We start from the raw sequence: 14,347 nt of genomic DNA, 5'->3' as shown, positions 1-14,347 counted from the left end.
CTGGGCGGGTTATAATAGGCACTGCACACACTCCTACGGGCTGGAGCAGCACCTGTCAGCAGGGAGTGTTACTGTTGGGCGGGAAGCGTAGAACAAAGGGTCTACATCAGGGGTGCCCAAAAGGTAGATCGTGATCTACCAGTAGATCACAAAGGCTGTGCAGGTAGATCACGTGACATGGCCCTAAAAATGTGTGTGTGCGTGTGTGTGACGCAATGGCTGATAAAAACACTATACTTTTGCTCAAGTGCTGGGAGTTGAGTACTTTATGCACCACTGCTCTCCAGGTGATCTCGTCCATCCCCACCAATCGTCTGAAGTTCCTGAAGACGGCGGGCCACGGCACCCAGAAGTCGGAGATCCCCGACGAGGAGCTGGAAGACATGGAGGAAATGGAGGAGATCGACCACGCCGAGCGAGAGCTCCGCCGTGGGCAGATCCTCTGGTTCCGAGGACTTAACCGCATCCAGACCCAGGTAATGCTGTCCAGAGACCCCCCCCCCTCACTTCCCCCCAAAGCACCACATCAAACTCTACCCCAGCACAGCATCAAACTCCACCCCAGCACAGCATCAAACTCCACCCCAGCACAGCATCAAACTCCACCCCAGCACAGCATCAAACTCCAGCACAGCACAGCATCAAACTCAAGCCAGGGAATCCAAGCCATAAACTCAAACTTACTATTGCTCATCCAGCATACAAATGTATTGTTTGCTCTCTGTCTCTCTTTCTCTTTCAGTCTCTTGCTCTCGGCATGTCCCTTGAGAAAGATCTAAAAACAATCGAAAAGCTTTTTTTCTCCAATCGTTGTCTGTTCTCTGTTCTCTGCTTTCAATCTGAATCTGCAATCTCTGTTGCAAAGACCTTTTCTGTCTCGGATCTGAATCTGTCTGCTTTCTAAAAACAAATCCCAGTAAAACCAAAGTGAACGTTTGGAAAGGTTTTGTAATGATGACGAGGTGCCAGCTACTGGCTGTCTTAAGGTTGGTACACTGACACCATTAGAAGAACACAAGGAACAAAAGGTGGAAGTGAGTTCAGACTGCGGGGGACTTTAAAGTGCCTTTACCCCCCCCCCCCCCCCCCCCCCCCCTCTTTTAACTACTATTCCGGAACCCCATCTCTTAAATTATTTTTTTTCCCTCCTATGATTACTGTTGCCTTTGCTTTATTTCTCTCTCTCCTCTTGCTGTGTGTATGTTTTGTTGACTTTTTTTTCTCCTTCTCCTTTGATTTCTATTAGGGCTGCAACTATCGTTTATATTCTTAGAGATGATTCTATCAATTTGTTTTTATTTATCAAATCGAATCGTATTTTTTAGTGGTGCACGATTCTGAAATTAGGACCGATATCCGATCTCCGATTATTTGGATTATCTGCCGATATTATACGGATTATGCTGCATTCAAACATTAGAAATACACAAAACAAAAGCGACGGAGCCATTGATGGTCACATTATTTTTGCGTCATCAATATCTGTGAAAATAATCTGGATTATTTTGAGACTGATCCGATACCGATATGGCATTTATATGGCCGATATGCTACCGATTATATAGTGCATTTTTAATAAAATATTTTAATTGACTAATCAATTCAGTCAATTTTATCTCGATTTTACCGGCTCTTACCTCGATCGTCACCAGGCAGCGGATCTCTTCAGCGTCTGTGACGTCATCGTTATTTTCCATCCACGGGTCCCCATCTAGCGCTAATCCAAAAAGCTATTTGTATTGGAATTGAGCTCAGATTGAGTTGATCATACAAAACATCCATGGTTTTGGAGGTCAATAAAATAAATTGGTGACCGCACTGGACAGTTTCAGCTGTTGGGATCACAACACATAGATCTAAGGTGCACCCGAAATGTGTCTGTGTTCCCGCAAGTGCGTCAATTTCGGTGGTTCCGCTTCTTAAAGGAGCCGTGCGGGCTGAGGCCAATAGCGCCATCTAGTGGTCAGCAGGGAAAGTGTTAAGCACTGTTTTGTGCTTTGTCGCACAGCGGTGTCGCGCAAAAACACACAACACGGACGATCCGCAAGCTGACAACGTGTTGACCACTTTTGAACTCCTAGTTTTCTGAATTCATTAGCATTTTTAGACATCTTTGAAGAAAGAAAAGACTTTCTAAAACGTTTCCCCCTTTTACGTTTTATTATTTAATAAGGGGGAGGCGTCATAATATAAGGCGTCCTGTGGCACTGAGTGAGTTAAATGGATTTGATCGATTACCCGTTGCACACCCCTACTCTCTTTGATTTCTATTTGTGTGGGCGTTTCCTCGTCCTTCCTCCCTTCCTGTCTCGCTGTCTTGGTTTTTTGCAGATGGATGTTGTGAGTGCGTTCCAGAGTGGAACCTCCTTTTCAGGGAGGCGGCAGGCCTCCTCCAACTCCAGCCAACAGCAGCACGATGTAACCAATGTTTCTAGCCCTTCACATGTAGCCTTTACTACTACTACTACCACTACTACCACTACTAACACTACTAACACTACTACTCCTCCTCCTACCGACACAGCTTCTGTCACTGTGAGTGTGTGCTCTCCTCTGTCTAGTGCATGGTGACATCAAGGTCAAGCTATGCTTTGGGCGGGAGACAAGTGGTGAGCGACACCACACGACTTTGTCTCGCCGTGTGACTCGCCACAAAAGAAAATACATTAAAAATAGAAGGAAGTGGATGACTTGATTGATTGAAAAATGTACATTTGCACAGTACATGCATTACTGTAAAAGGCTATGCACAACAGCCATATTGGAAAGAAATTCCAAAATTCCTCACTTCCTTAAGTGTTACCAATGATACTAATGAAGGTTCTGTTCAAACCGGGTCAGGGTGCTGCCATTGTGCATGTTGGCTCACTGGAAACACACTGCTCACTGGAAACACACTGCTACACCAGTGGGTCTCAAATTGGGGTCCAGGGACCCTCATGCTTCCTTGTGGGGGTTCCAAATGGCCCTTAGGTCCATTTGGTTCCATTTGTACACTCTCAGAGTTGTAGGTGTCCTTGAAATTACAAAAGTTTGAGATCCACTGTGCTACACTAAATGGAACAGAGCCTTCAAGTTCCAATGACACGCCCCGGAAAATATAATTATGATACTGCACATCATGTGGTCTCACTGAAAACAGTCTGATCATTTGGATGGCATATTTGCGTTTGTACTAGCTAAATACGGCATTAAAAAATATTATTTTCTTGCAATCTTGCAATTGAGGTTGACGTGTTTTTTTTGGGGGGGGGGACCGTTGCATAATCGCATATATCGCACTCGAGTCCCATGGTCACCTCTGGTCACCAAGACCCGTGTCCCCACTGTCCGAGCACTCAGTCCCATGCCCGTGGTCCCCTCTGGTCACAGAGACCCGTGTCCCCACTGTCAGAGCACTCAGTCCCATGCCCGTGGTCCCCTCTGGTCACAGAGACCCGTGTCCCCACTGTCAGAGCACTCAGTCCCATGCCCGTGGTCCCCTCTGGTCACAGAGACCCGTGTCCCCACTGTCAGAGCACTCAGTCCCATGCCCGTGGTCCCCTCTGGTCACAGAGACCCGTGTCCCCACTGTCAGCACTCAGTCCCATGCCCGTGGTCCCCTCTGGTCACAGAGACCCGTGTCCCCACTGTCAGAGCACTCAGTCCCATGCCCGTGGTCCCCTCTGGTCACAGAGACCCGTGTCCCCACTGTCAGAGCACTCAGTCCCATGCCCGTGGTCCCCTCTGGTCACAGAGACCCGTGTCCCCACTGTCAGAGCACTCAGTCCCATGCCCGTGGTCCCCTCTGGTCACAGAGACCCGTGTCCCCACTGTCAGAGCACTCAGTCCCATGCCCGTGGTCCCCTCTGGTCACAGAGACCCGTGTCCCCACTGTCAGAGCACTCAGTCCCATGCCCGTGGTCCCCTCTGGTCACAGAGACCCGTGTCCCCACTGTCAGAGCACTCAGTCCCATGCCCGTGGTCCCCTCTGGTCACAGAGACCCGTGTCCCCACTGTCAGAGCACTCAGTCCCATGCCCGTGGTCCCCTCTGGTCACAGAGACCCGTGTCCCCACTGTCAGAGCACTCAGTCCCATGCCCGTGGTCCCCTCTGGTCACAGAGACCCGTGTCCCCACTGTCCGAGCACTCAGTCCCATGCCCGTGGTCCCCTCTGGTCACAGAGACCCGTGTCCCCACTGTCAGAGCACTCAGTCCCATGCCCGTGGTCCCCTCTGGTCACAGAGACCCGTGTCCCCACTGTCAGAGCACTCAGTCCCATGCCCGTGGTCCCCTCTGGTCACAGAGACCCGTGTCCCCACTGTCAGAGCACTCAGTCCCATGCCCGTGGTCCCCTCTGGTCACAGAGACCCGTGTCCCCACTTTCAGAGCACTCAGCGTGGACTGTCTGCTCTGTCCTTTCGTTCCGCCCCTCCAGCTGCAGCTGTGAAGTGCCAGTCAAACAATTTTGAGTTGAGTTGAAAAATAAACCTTCAAAATGAGAACTCCAGCCGAAGCCGCGGATAGGGTTCATTATGCGGAAAGGGGAAAAGAGAGCGGAAGTTGGCACAACCAAAAACACAGCGACGATGGTGCATGTCTACTCTTCTAGTGTTTGTTAGTTGTTGACTTCTCGTCTTCTTCCTTCTGCTCTGAGTCTGACTGAGTCTGAATGGGGGTGTGTCAGTTCACGTGAAAATAGCAGACATACAAGTTCACAACGCGGTGCCCTGCAATATGTTGTGATTGTGTAGATTTGATATTTTCAACGCATGACACCATCGTATGACGAATATGGAATAGACTAGACTGTGGTCTCATCAGCAGCAGCCACCAGCGCGTTCCACCAGCCAGTCAAACTCAACTTTGGCTCAAGACTAGCCTACGTTTTATACTGTCGTAGATGTATTTTATCGTTTCTGACATTTCAGAATCGATAAAATAATGTCTACGAGAGTTTAAATCTTAGGCTTGCTCACGACGACCAGACAAGAAATGCGCATTTCTCCCGTAAATCTCCTCTGTTTGAGGTGAGAATACTGTCTCAGCCCCCCGGGACACCCATAGCGTAGCGTTTCTCATAAATTCAATGAATAAGCATGAACAAACTATTTCACACAAACAATGTTGGTAAAACTAACATGTTTGAGGGGAAATATAAATTGTATATGCACACATTTAGAAATAAAATACATTTTCATGTAAAGTCACTTCCTTGTTTAGTGGTGCGAGGCTGAGTGAGCCAAGGGGAGACAGAGAAGACAGGGGGGGAATGTTTATCTGCTGCGTGACGTCATCAATATTAGCTAATCAAATTTCAACACGACATTCCCTCTTTAATTAGTTTAATTGGTAATCCATGTGAAGTACCGGTAAGTAAGGAATTTCCAATTAAGCTGCTGTGCACAGCAGGCCTTAATGCTTGCAGGTAACCCATTCCATAACTGAAACGTTGGTCTCATGCGGTCCACATGATTTCCATGATGTTTTGGCATCACTTCCGCTGTGCGACGCTTCATTCGGCACAAAGCATGAATTGACCTTTATATAGACCTCAGTTCTGTCCCTCTTTCTAACATCTTCCTCTTCCACTCTTTGTCTTCTTCTTCGCCTAACGTTGACACGTTGCTCATACTCCTCCTAATGTCACCTTATTTTTTTACTTCCACTAAAAAACACACAGCAACAAATCACATCTCCCATGTTGCTTGGTTAACAACCGCAGTATTATCAATGTACTTGTACTGTCTGTAACCAAGGGTTTTTTATCTATGTCTCATCATGTCGTTCTGTTCTGCTTCTGCTTTGGTCAGTAATAGAAAGGTGGTACAAATAGGGCTGTCACGATTAGGACATGTTACGCCATGATTACTGTCACACGAAATTATGAATAGAAATTGTATTTCTGCTTGGCTTTTAGGCTTTGAAGTTGCACAAGGGCAGACATAACAAATATAAATATACAACGAAATGACTTTCAATAAAATAGTAGTAGAACTAGCCGATCTGCAAGCTGCTATTTCCACTATTTTTGAAAATGTTATATTAAATATTATGAAAATTATTAAACATGGAAACTATTATGACGATTATGCAAAATGCTTGTGATTATCTCAAATAATTGCTATTAGGTGATTATGTAATACAGTGGTTCCCAAAGTGGGGTCCGGGGACCCCCAGGGGTCCTTGAGGGAGTTCCAGGGGGTCCCAGCTGAGAGTGATACAAATTTGTACACTCTCAGAGTTAAATTAACATTGATTTTACAATATAAATTAGGGTCTCAGTAAGATTTAAAATAAATGCCATTAAATGGGGCTCCGTAGACTAATGCATGTCAAACTGGGGGTCCTTGAAACCTTTAAATTTAACGGGTTTAGAATCACTGCTAGAGCCGTAAAAATCTTCTCTTATCGGGGTCCCTGGCATACCTTTTTCACATGGGGGTCCGTGGGCTAATTAGTGTCAATTTGGGGGTCCTTGACATGAAAATGTTTGGGAACCACTGATGTAATAATTGTGACAGACCTAGAACCAACTACCTAGTGAGGGGAGTGTATTATTATTCTTATTGGTATCATTATTGGTATCAACACCAGGTTTGTGTGTTGCTGCCTCAGTCTGCGCTCTGCCCTTCTAGCGCCCCTTTGTGGCTATCATGTTTGTCGCAGCTTTCTAGATCCTCTAGCCGGGTAAATATTTTGAGTATATGCCCATGGTCACACGAGTACAAAATCCAAAGAAATGTCAACCGCAAAAACACCCGGCAAAGAGTCAGGGGGTGTCTTGTACTGTACTGTACTGTACTATACGCCAACAGCGCTGCAACAATAACCACCTTTCCCCTCTCTCTCTGCTGTTGCTTGTTTCTGTCTCTCACACACAGGGGGAGGGGGGGGGGGGGGGCTTTACCAAGTGGAACATTCTCAGACTGTTTGTAAGAAGGAGGGCGCTCTGGCTGTGAAGTCCTTTAGTCTATTCTAAGGTGGACAACCGTGTGTGTGTGTGTGTGTGTGTGTGTGTGTGTGTGTGTGTGTGTGTGTGCGCGCGCGTGTGTGTGTGCGTGTGTGCGTGTGCGTTCGCGCGGGTACCGTGTCACAGCGTACACACGTGTACAAAACATTCAAATGCAATGTGGAATGGTCCGCTTGTATTCAGTGCAGTATATTGTGGTGATCCCCGGCTTAGACTAAGAGCTTCCGCTTTACTGTTTCCCTTTCAAGAGTGTGTGTGTGTGTGTGTGTGTGTGTGTGCGTGTGTGCGTGCGTGAACTCAACAGGCCTCTCTTTCAGAGGTTCAGAGGCGGGCTATCTGACCCACCGTGTTTTTTTTTAATGTGTAACAGATGTCTTGCAGACATTTGAAGGAATAAAAAATGACCCTCTGCCTGAATGTGATGATTGTGTAGCGTTTGCAGAGCGATGCATTAACAGCAGATCCAGGCTGCTCATCTCTGCAAAAATAAATGTGGCAAATTGTCCAAGGAACAACTTGTAGCAAAGAAAATGCAATGCATGTATCCATCATGCTCTAATACAGCGGTTCTCAAAGTGGGGTCCAGGGACCTCCAGGGGTCATTGGGAGGGGTGCCAGGAAGTCCCCAGCAAAATGTGTTAATACACATCACAATCTATCCACTTTTATCCATTATACGTTGGCTATTCAAAAATAGCAATCATGTTGAATATTTTTGTTATCATTATTATTTATTTGATAACACAAATCTTCTCTTCTTGGGGTCCCTGGCACAAAACCTCTTCAGATGGGAGTGCCAAATATCCCTTTGGGGGTACTTGGCATGAAGACGTTTGAGAACCACTGCTCTAGTCTAATAGGCTGTGTCTGATAACCTGTTGTCTTCACACTAAACATGAACCACTTCCTTTCAGGTGCTCCGACGGTGAGATGATTAGTATTCAGGAACTGGAAAGTGTGATACAGTTGTGTTGAACCTGGGCTGGGCAGTATTAGAATTAATTATAATGTATCTATCAATGATGATTTAACTCTGGATATGGTCTGGGATTATATACAGCTCCATCTCAAATAATTAGAATATTCTGCAAAAGTTCATTTTGTTTTCCGTAATATAATTTAAAAAGTGAAACTTTTATATATTCTCTATTCATTGCGCATGAAGTGAAATATAACCTTTTTTGAGTGGTGCAACCACTCCCATTACGGAGCTATGTGTCTGTGTTCCTGGCTGGCTGGCTGCCTGGGTCCGTCAGAGTACGAAAATAGCGTTTGGTTGGTTTTCACAACCAAGTGTCACTGTTGCGCAGCCTAACACACACACGCCCCCTGGGCGCGTTCCTGGGGGTCTGGATGTTCCGGGGACCCCCACATGGTAACTCTGTCATTTCTCTACCGTTTCGGAAGCGGGGCGGCTCACTGGAACCGGCCTGGCCCCCAGGGTGCGTTCCTGGGGGTCTGGATGTTCCGGGGACCCCCACATGGTAACTCCGGCAGCTCCGGGGACCCCCCGCACAGAGTTGCACCACTCACTTCACACGGGTGTGATTTTTTTGTTTTAATCTTGATGATTATGGCATACAGCTCATGAAAATCTAAAAATCCTATCTCAAAATATTAGAATATTTTACAAGACGACTAAAAAAATGTTTTAATCCAGAAATGTCGACCATCTGAAAAGTGCATTAATGTATGCAGTCAGTACTGCAGTCAGTCAGTCTGGGCTACTTTTCAGCAAATGATTTCAATGATGATGAAAACATCACACTGGCGTCAACACAGCCATCTATCAGGATATTTTAGAACACTGATTTTCCTTTCCAGCTCGATTTGGCACCTTCCCACAGAGCAAAACTACTAGTAACTGGTGTACTGACCAATGACCATGGTGCTTAACTGACCAACCAACTGGCCAAACCCATGGAGAATCTAGGTTGTATTGTCAAGAGGAAGGTCTTAGACATAAGACTCAACAATACAAATTAACTTACGGCTGTTATCAATGCAAACCTGGGCTTTCATAACACCTCAACAGTGCCCCATTGATTAAATTATTTGTTCAAAAGTAGCCCAGACCAAGTATTGACTGCAGACATAGTCTGGATTAAACATTTCTGGATTAAAATTAGTAAAATATTCTAATATTTTGAGATAGGATTTTTAGATTTTCATGAGCTGTATGCCATAATCATCAAGATTAAAACAAAAAAAGGTTTTAAATATTTCACTTTATGCGCAAAGAATTAAGAATATATATGAAAATTTCACTTTTTGAATTATATTACAGAAGAAAATAAACTTTTGCCGTTAATACGGCTGAGTGCTGTGTTTTCCAAGTTCTAATCGCTTTATTTTATACTTTCAAATATGATTGTCCAAAATGTTGAACATATGTGCTATTTTTGTAATTTTTGCAAATGATAGAGGGTATGCGCGTGACATCATCATCATACCCGGAAGTTATGCAGGAACACCTACTGAGTGGCAAAAAACTACTTTCTGGCCTTGACAGCCCTCACATCCAAACAGAAATGTCCTATTTGATTGCATTAAATTACGTTAGCTAACATTAAACTCACATTGCAACTCACTTTGCCACTTGATTTGCCACTCACTTTATGCATACGCATACCCTCTATAGAAAAGAACATGTATTATATAGAGGTATTTGCTCAAACATATTGTGATGTCTGATTTTTGTCCATATTGCCCAGCCCTGTACTCTGTTTGAGCTCTATTTGTCACCAGAACATGTCCGACAATCCAACTGTTGAGCAGAAAATGAGATGAATAACACCACTGACTTCATACAATATTCCTCCTTTAGATTCTGTGAAATGTGATATGGGCTATACTCAAAGGTTTACTACTGTTGAACACAAGGTAGTTTGGCGCTCTGCATGGGTTCAAGTCTCTAGTCTCGTTTGTGAGAGGTCTTTCCTCTTTTTGTGCCGTTTTCCCCAACACACACACACGTATTCCACAGCTTGTAGAGGTTCTGCTTGGCTGCTGCAGCGTCTTGTTGTTTATTTGATATCCACAAACATAATCAATAACTGACTACCTCCCTCCCCTGTCCCCATCTACTGTATCTATGTCTGTCTGTCTCTCTCTCTGTCTGTCTCTGTCTGTCTGTCTGTCTGTCTCTCACTCTCTCTTTCTCTCTCTCTCTCTCTCTCTCTGAGCATGACCAACAACAATAACCTTTGTGTCCAGCGTCTGTCCTCCACTGTTTTGGATCTGTTCCCATTTAAACGAACATCTCACAAGTGTCTCAGTTCCCTTTTGCATTTTGAATAACAGGCCTTTATCAAATCCTTTGGTCCATTCATTTATTCATTCATGTATGTACTACTACACTACTTCTTCCCTAAACAAAAACATGTATCTACTGCATTTGGACTTGTCAATGGTTCTCCATGGGGTTTTGCACCATCGTGCCATTGAGTTTTGTGTGCTAAGCCCCACGGTAAGGCCAACACAGACTCTGTGGAACGTTTAACAGCAACAAGCATCTGGACTGACTGGGAGTTGTACTACTAGACACCACTGCATACTTGCACGTCCTAAGAGTTTTGAACCCACCCCTCCTTACAAAAGTGTTTTTTTGTTTTTGGGTCCCCAATCCCATCCCCTTGTCCCCACTTACTATCGTCCCTAATAAAACCCTCAAGTCTTACATTTTTGTATGTGGTGTTCGCTATTTAAAATGCAATAATAATAATAAAATGTTGCGTTGTTCTGTTAGTAAAACGACGCTGACTTTACGTTGCCCCGTTCTCCCTCCCTCCCCCCCTCATGCAGATCCGGGTGGTGAATGCATTCCGTAGCTCCGTCTCCCTCTACGAGGGCCTGGAGAAGCCCGAGTCTCGCAGCTCCATCCACAACTTCATGACCCACCCGGAGTTCCGCATCGAGGACTCGGAGCCCAGCATCCCGCTCATCGACGACACCGACGCCGAGGACGACGCCCCCACCAAGCGCAACTCCACGCCGCGTGATGGTGACGTCACCAGGTCCACCCCGCCCTCCCCCGTCACCACCACCACCACCGTCCCCGCGTCCCCGACCCCACCACCCGCCGATGACACAGCCCCTCCTCCCCCTCCCTCTCCTCCTCCTCCTCCTCCCCCAGCCACCACCCCCCCTCCGACTGCCGCACCCGAGGCCGAGTCTCCCGCGGCACCCCTGCTGAACCCCGCCTCCTCCTCCTCCTCGCCCAATCAGAACAATAACGCTGTGGACAGCGGGAACCACCTCCTGCTCCTGCCGGAGGTCAAGTCTCTGAGCCCCTCGTCGGCACCGGAGAGCCCCCTACACAGCCTGGAAACCTCTCTCTGATAACCCCCGCCCTCAAGCCTGGGGGGGCTCACCTTTTAGACAAAACGGCTACAGAGGAGAGGAGGGAGAAAAGACAGTGGAGGGGTGGTTGGGGAGAGAGAGAGAGAGAGAGAGGAGTCTGAACTGGACTAATACAACAGCAGACATTCATAAGAATGTACGGTTTGGTGTGGATGCTTGTTTTCTTTTTTTTGTTTTCTTAAAAAACCCTCTGCGACAGGAGGACTCGCCTCCCCCCCGCCCCCCCTACCCCCTCCTTGATAACTTTTTCATTTTTCTCGGTCAGCGAGGGGTGATTATAAACTCAGATTGGAAGTGACCTGTTTCTTTTTTTTTCTTTTTTTTTTCTTTTGTTATATTATTAATATTATTATTATTTTAATAGAGGAGGGGGAGCCCTTCCTTGTGGCTTGAAGATCGGCTGTAAGAATTTTGGAAGAAACTTAGCTTCTCTTTATCTGAATGGTGTTGTATATTTATCTCTTTGGCCCTGATGCTCATTCAAAAACTTATTTCTGCTCCATTGGCTGTTAATATTTTGAATTATTTATGTTTTTTGGAAAAAGCAGGTCTGTTTACAAAGTTTGTAGATACTTTTTTTTTCTGTTTGTAGGCAAAAGAGCTTCCTGACGTATGATGCAGAAAACGGAACAGAGTACAAATTGAATGAGAGGATTTATTTCAGATACTGCTGTATTTTCAGGAAAAAAAGGGTGTTTCTATTGAAACTTAAACTATTTTTTTGCCTGCAAGTTTTATTTGTTATATATTTGTAGATAAATAGAACCTTCTAGCCAAACAGATAAACACTAAGGCTTGTGTAGAAGAGAAAAAGACAGGACCTCTGTCCATTCACACTTCATTATGAAATACTCAACATTATTTTAACAGGGTTCTGTGTTCAGAAGATGCTCTCAGGAGTTCGGGCTTCTATTTTCATCGGTTCATTCATCCATCTGTTCGATTGGTGATGTTCGAAAGGTTCACTTTGTTAAAGGGAGTTCATTGCATTAAACATCACTTATTTTCTTCTTTTTTTAACTTCAGTCCCTGCCAATGTACAATATTATCATTTGTTTACTCAGGCATAGAAAATTATTTAAAGAAAGGACATTTATTAATTAAGAGAGAACCTTTTAACTTCAAACTTTTTGTCTTTTAGGTAGTTAAAACTGTCGTCTTGGTCAAACAGCAAGTGGATTATTTTCATATTTCATTCAATCTTTTTTGAGATTTCTCTTTAGGGAAAACTTCATTTTTATTTTTTCTCCTTGGAGTTCTGGTTTGTTGACATTTCAAAAATCAAAAACACACGAAAAAAAAAGTTTGTATTTTTCTTCATCTTTGTCCATAAAACTCCTTTCACCATCATGAATAAATAAAATGACTTGTTTGTAGAATATTTTTGACACCTGATGTACTGGAAAAAAACACTAAAAGATTTGATTGGACACGCTGCATTTCTTTACTTTTTTTTTTTTTTTTTTTCAAGAATAAAAGTCTAGGCTCACACTGGTATCTGTACAGGGTACTTTTATTTCATAACGTCCCTTGGGAAAACATTTTGATACAAACCACACAATTGTACCTTTGTATTTTTATGACAACTTTCATCCTACTGAACCATTTTGGGAGATTTATCTCAAAGTCTATTATCTAGGGGTAGGGTGGACGTTTTGCGCACTATTCAACGTAGGCACTTGAACCCCTGCGTCCCTATTCTGGGGCCGATCGTTTGTCGAAAATATCCGATCGCGTAGATTGGCAATTTTTTTGACAAAGGTATATTAGTATAGTGCAAAGACAGAAGGCGAACCTATCTCCTATAGCATAGAGCCCTGTGGTATGCCAGTCAAAAAAAGTACGGGGTTTAAGTGTTTAAAAAACAAAACGTGTGTGTGATTTTCTTCTCAGGGTGCGAATGGTTTGAAAGGCTTGTTTGTAGAAACAAAATAACACATTTCTTTTCCTAATTGGTTGCAAAGTATTTTGTTAGTCGTACAGGGATGCTCTGCTTAATACCCTGACAACGCACTCATTTGAAGGGAAGGGCTTAAGGGCAGTGATTCTCAACCTCGTGAATTTCAAGAACCCCAAACTCCATATGCATTATAATTTTTTTATTTATTTATATTTAATCTCTGGAACCCGAATTTACACTGCAAAACTCCTCGGTGTTCATTTAGCTCTGTGAGTGTGCAAAAGGAACCCTCAAGAGTTACAGACCTGTGAGGGTACAATTTGGTTCCCAGTATCAATCTCAGAACCACTGGTTTAGGGGAGCGGACAAGGGCAGAAAACTGACATGGAATGAGTTCATTCATAAGTTATAACATTTGTCTATTATTTAAATTTTAGGGGGGGGGGGTTGTGTTTTACAGATGAAAAAAGCAGCTTGATATTGCAAATACAAATGGAAAAATGGGAACGGAAAAAAGGAGTTTGTTCTGTAGCTTCTTCCTGTAACGGGAATGAATGTTTATCCATCTGTTCTATGGATTTTTTTTTTTTTTTATCTTTTAACATTTGGAAATAATAAGTACTTCATGTCTGTTTATCTTGAGCAATTTAAATGGTTATCGTGATTGGATTTACATTTGAAACTTGTCGAGTAATGTGTATGGTTTTTAAAAATAAAAAATGTATTTAGCCTAAATGCAGGGTTTTATTCATTTTATCATTCATTTGGTCCGGTTGAAATTGTATTAATGCATTACAATGCGGGGGTCGTGTCCAAAACGATCTTGGTAAACTAAAACGGTTGGTTCTCACAATCAAGGACCCCCAAATTGACACAATTGGCTTGCGGAGCCCCATCTGAAAAGATGTGCCAGGGAGGACCCTGATAAGAGATTGGTGGGTTTATCCGCTCATTTTGCTAGGAACCCCCTGGAATCTCCTCAAGGACCCCTAAGGGTCCCTGGACCCCACTTTGAAAACAACTGAGCTAAAACTAATATAATCTTAACCACAGGTTTGTTCCAAATTAAGGATCCCTATAATTGGAAACTTAGTTCTGTGGAAATATAAACACACAGCACAAAACGTTTGGAA

At 44.2% G+C, this 14,347-nt stretch overlaps 1 protein-coding gene across 3 annotated transcripts in view; it reads left to right on the top strand.

Annotated features, from left to right (window-relative positions):
- The window catches only part of atp2b1a (ATPase plasma membrane Ca2+ transporting 1a), a 92,579-nt gene extending 78,630 nt beyond the window's left edge, over positions 1 to 13,949 (top strand). The window contains exons 21-23 of one of the 3 annotated variants that reach the window (XM_079494839.1): positions 288 to 476; positions 2,332 to 2,418; positions 10,757 to 13,949. In XM_079494839.1, the coding sequence (XP_079350965.1) occupies positions 288 to 476; positions 2,332 to 2,418; positions 10,757 to 11,293 (813 nt within the window). In that variant the 3' untranslated portion in view covers positions 11,294 to 13,949. Of the gene's footprint in view, positions 1 to 287; positions 477 to 2,331; positions 2,419 to 9,779; positions 9,836 to 10,756 lie in introns of all 3 variants that reach the window. The other 2 variants (XM_079494841.1, XM_079494840.1) reach the window with 2 other exon arrangements.
- Positions 13,950 to 14,347: the final 398 nt, after the last annotated feature.

This window comes from Electrona antarctica (assembly GCF_951216825.1).
Source record: "Electrona antarctica genome assembly, chromosome: 23".
NCBI lineage: Eukaryota > Metazoa > Chordata > Actinopteri > Myctophiformes > Myctophidae > Electrona > Electrona antarctica.
The sequence above is the reverse complement of the archived record's forward strand: the minus strand, read 5'-3'. Positions and strand labels throughout refer to the sequence as shown.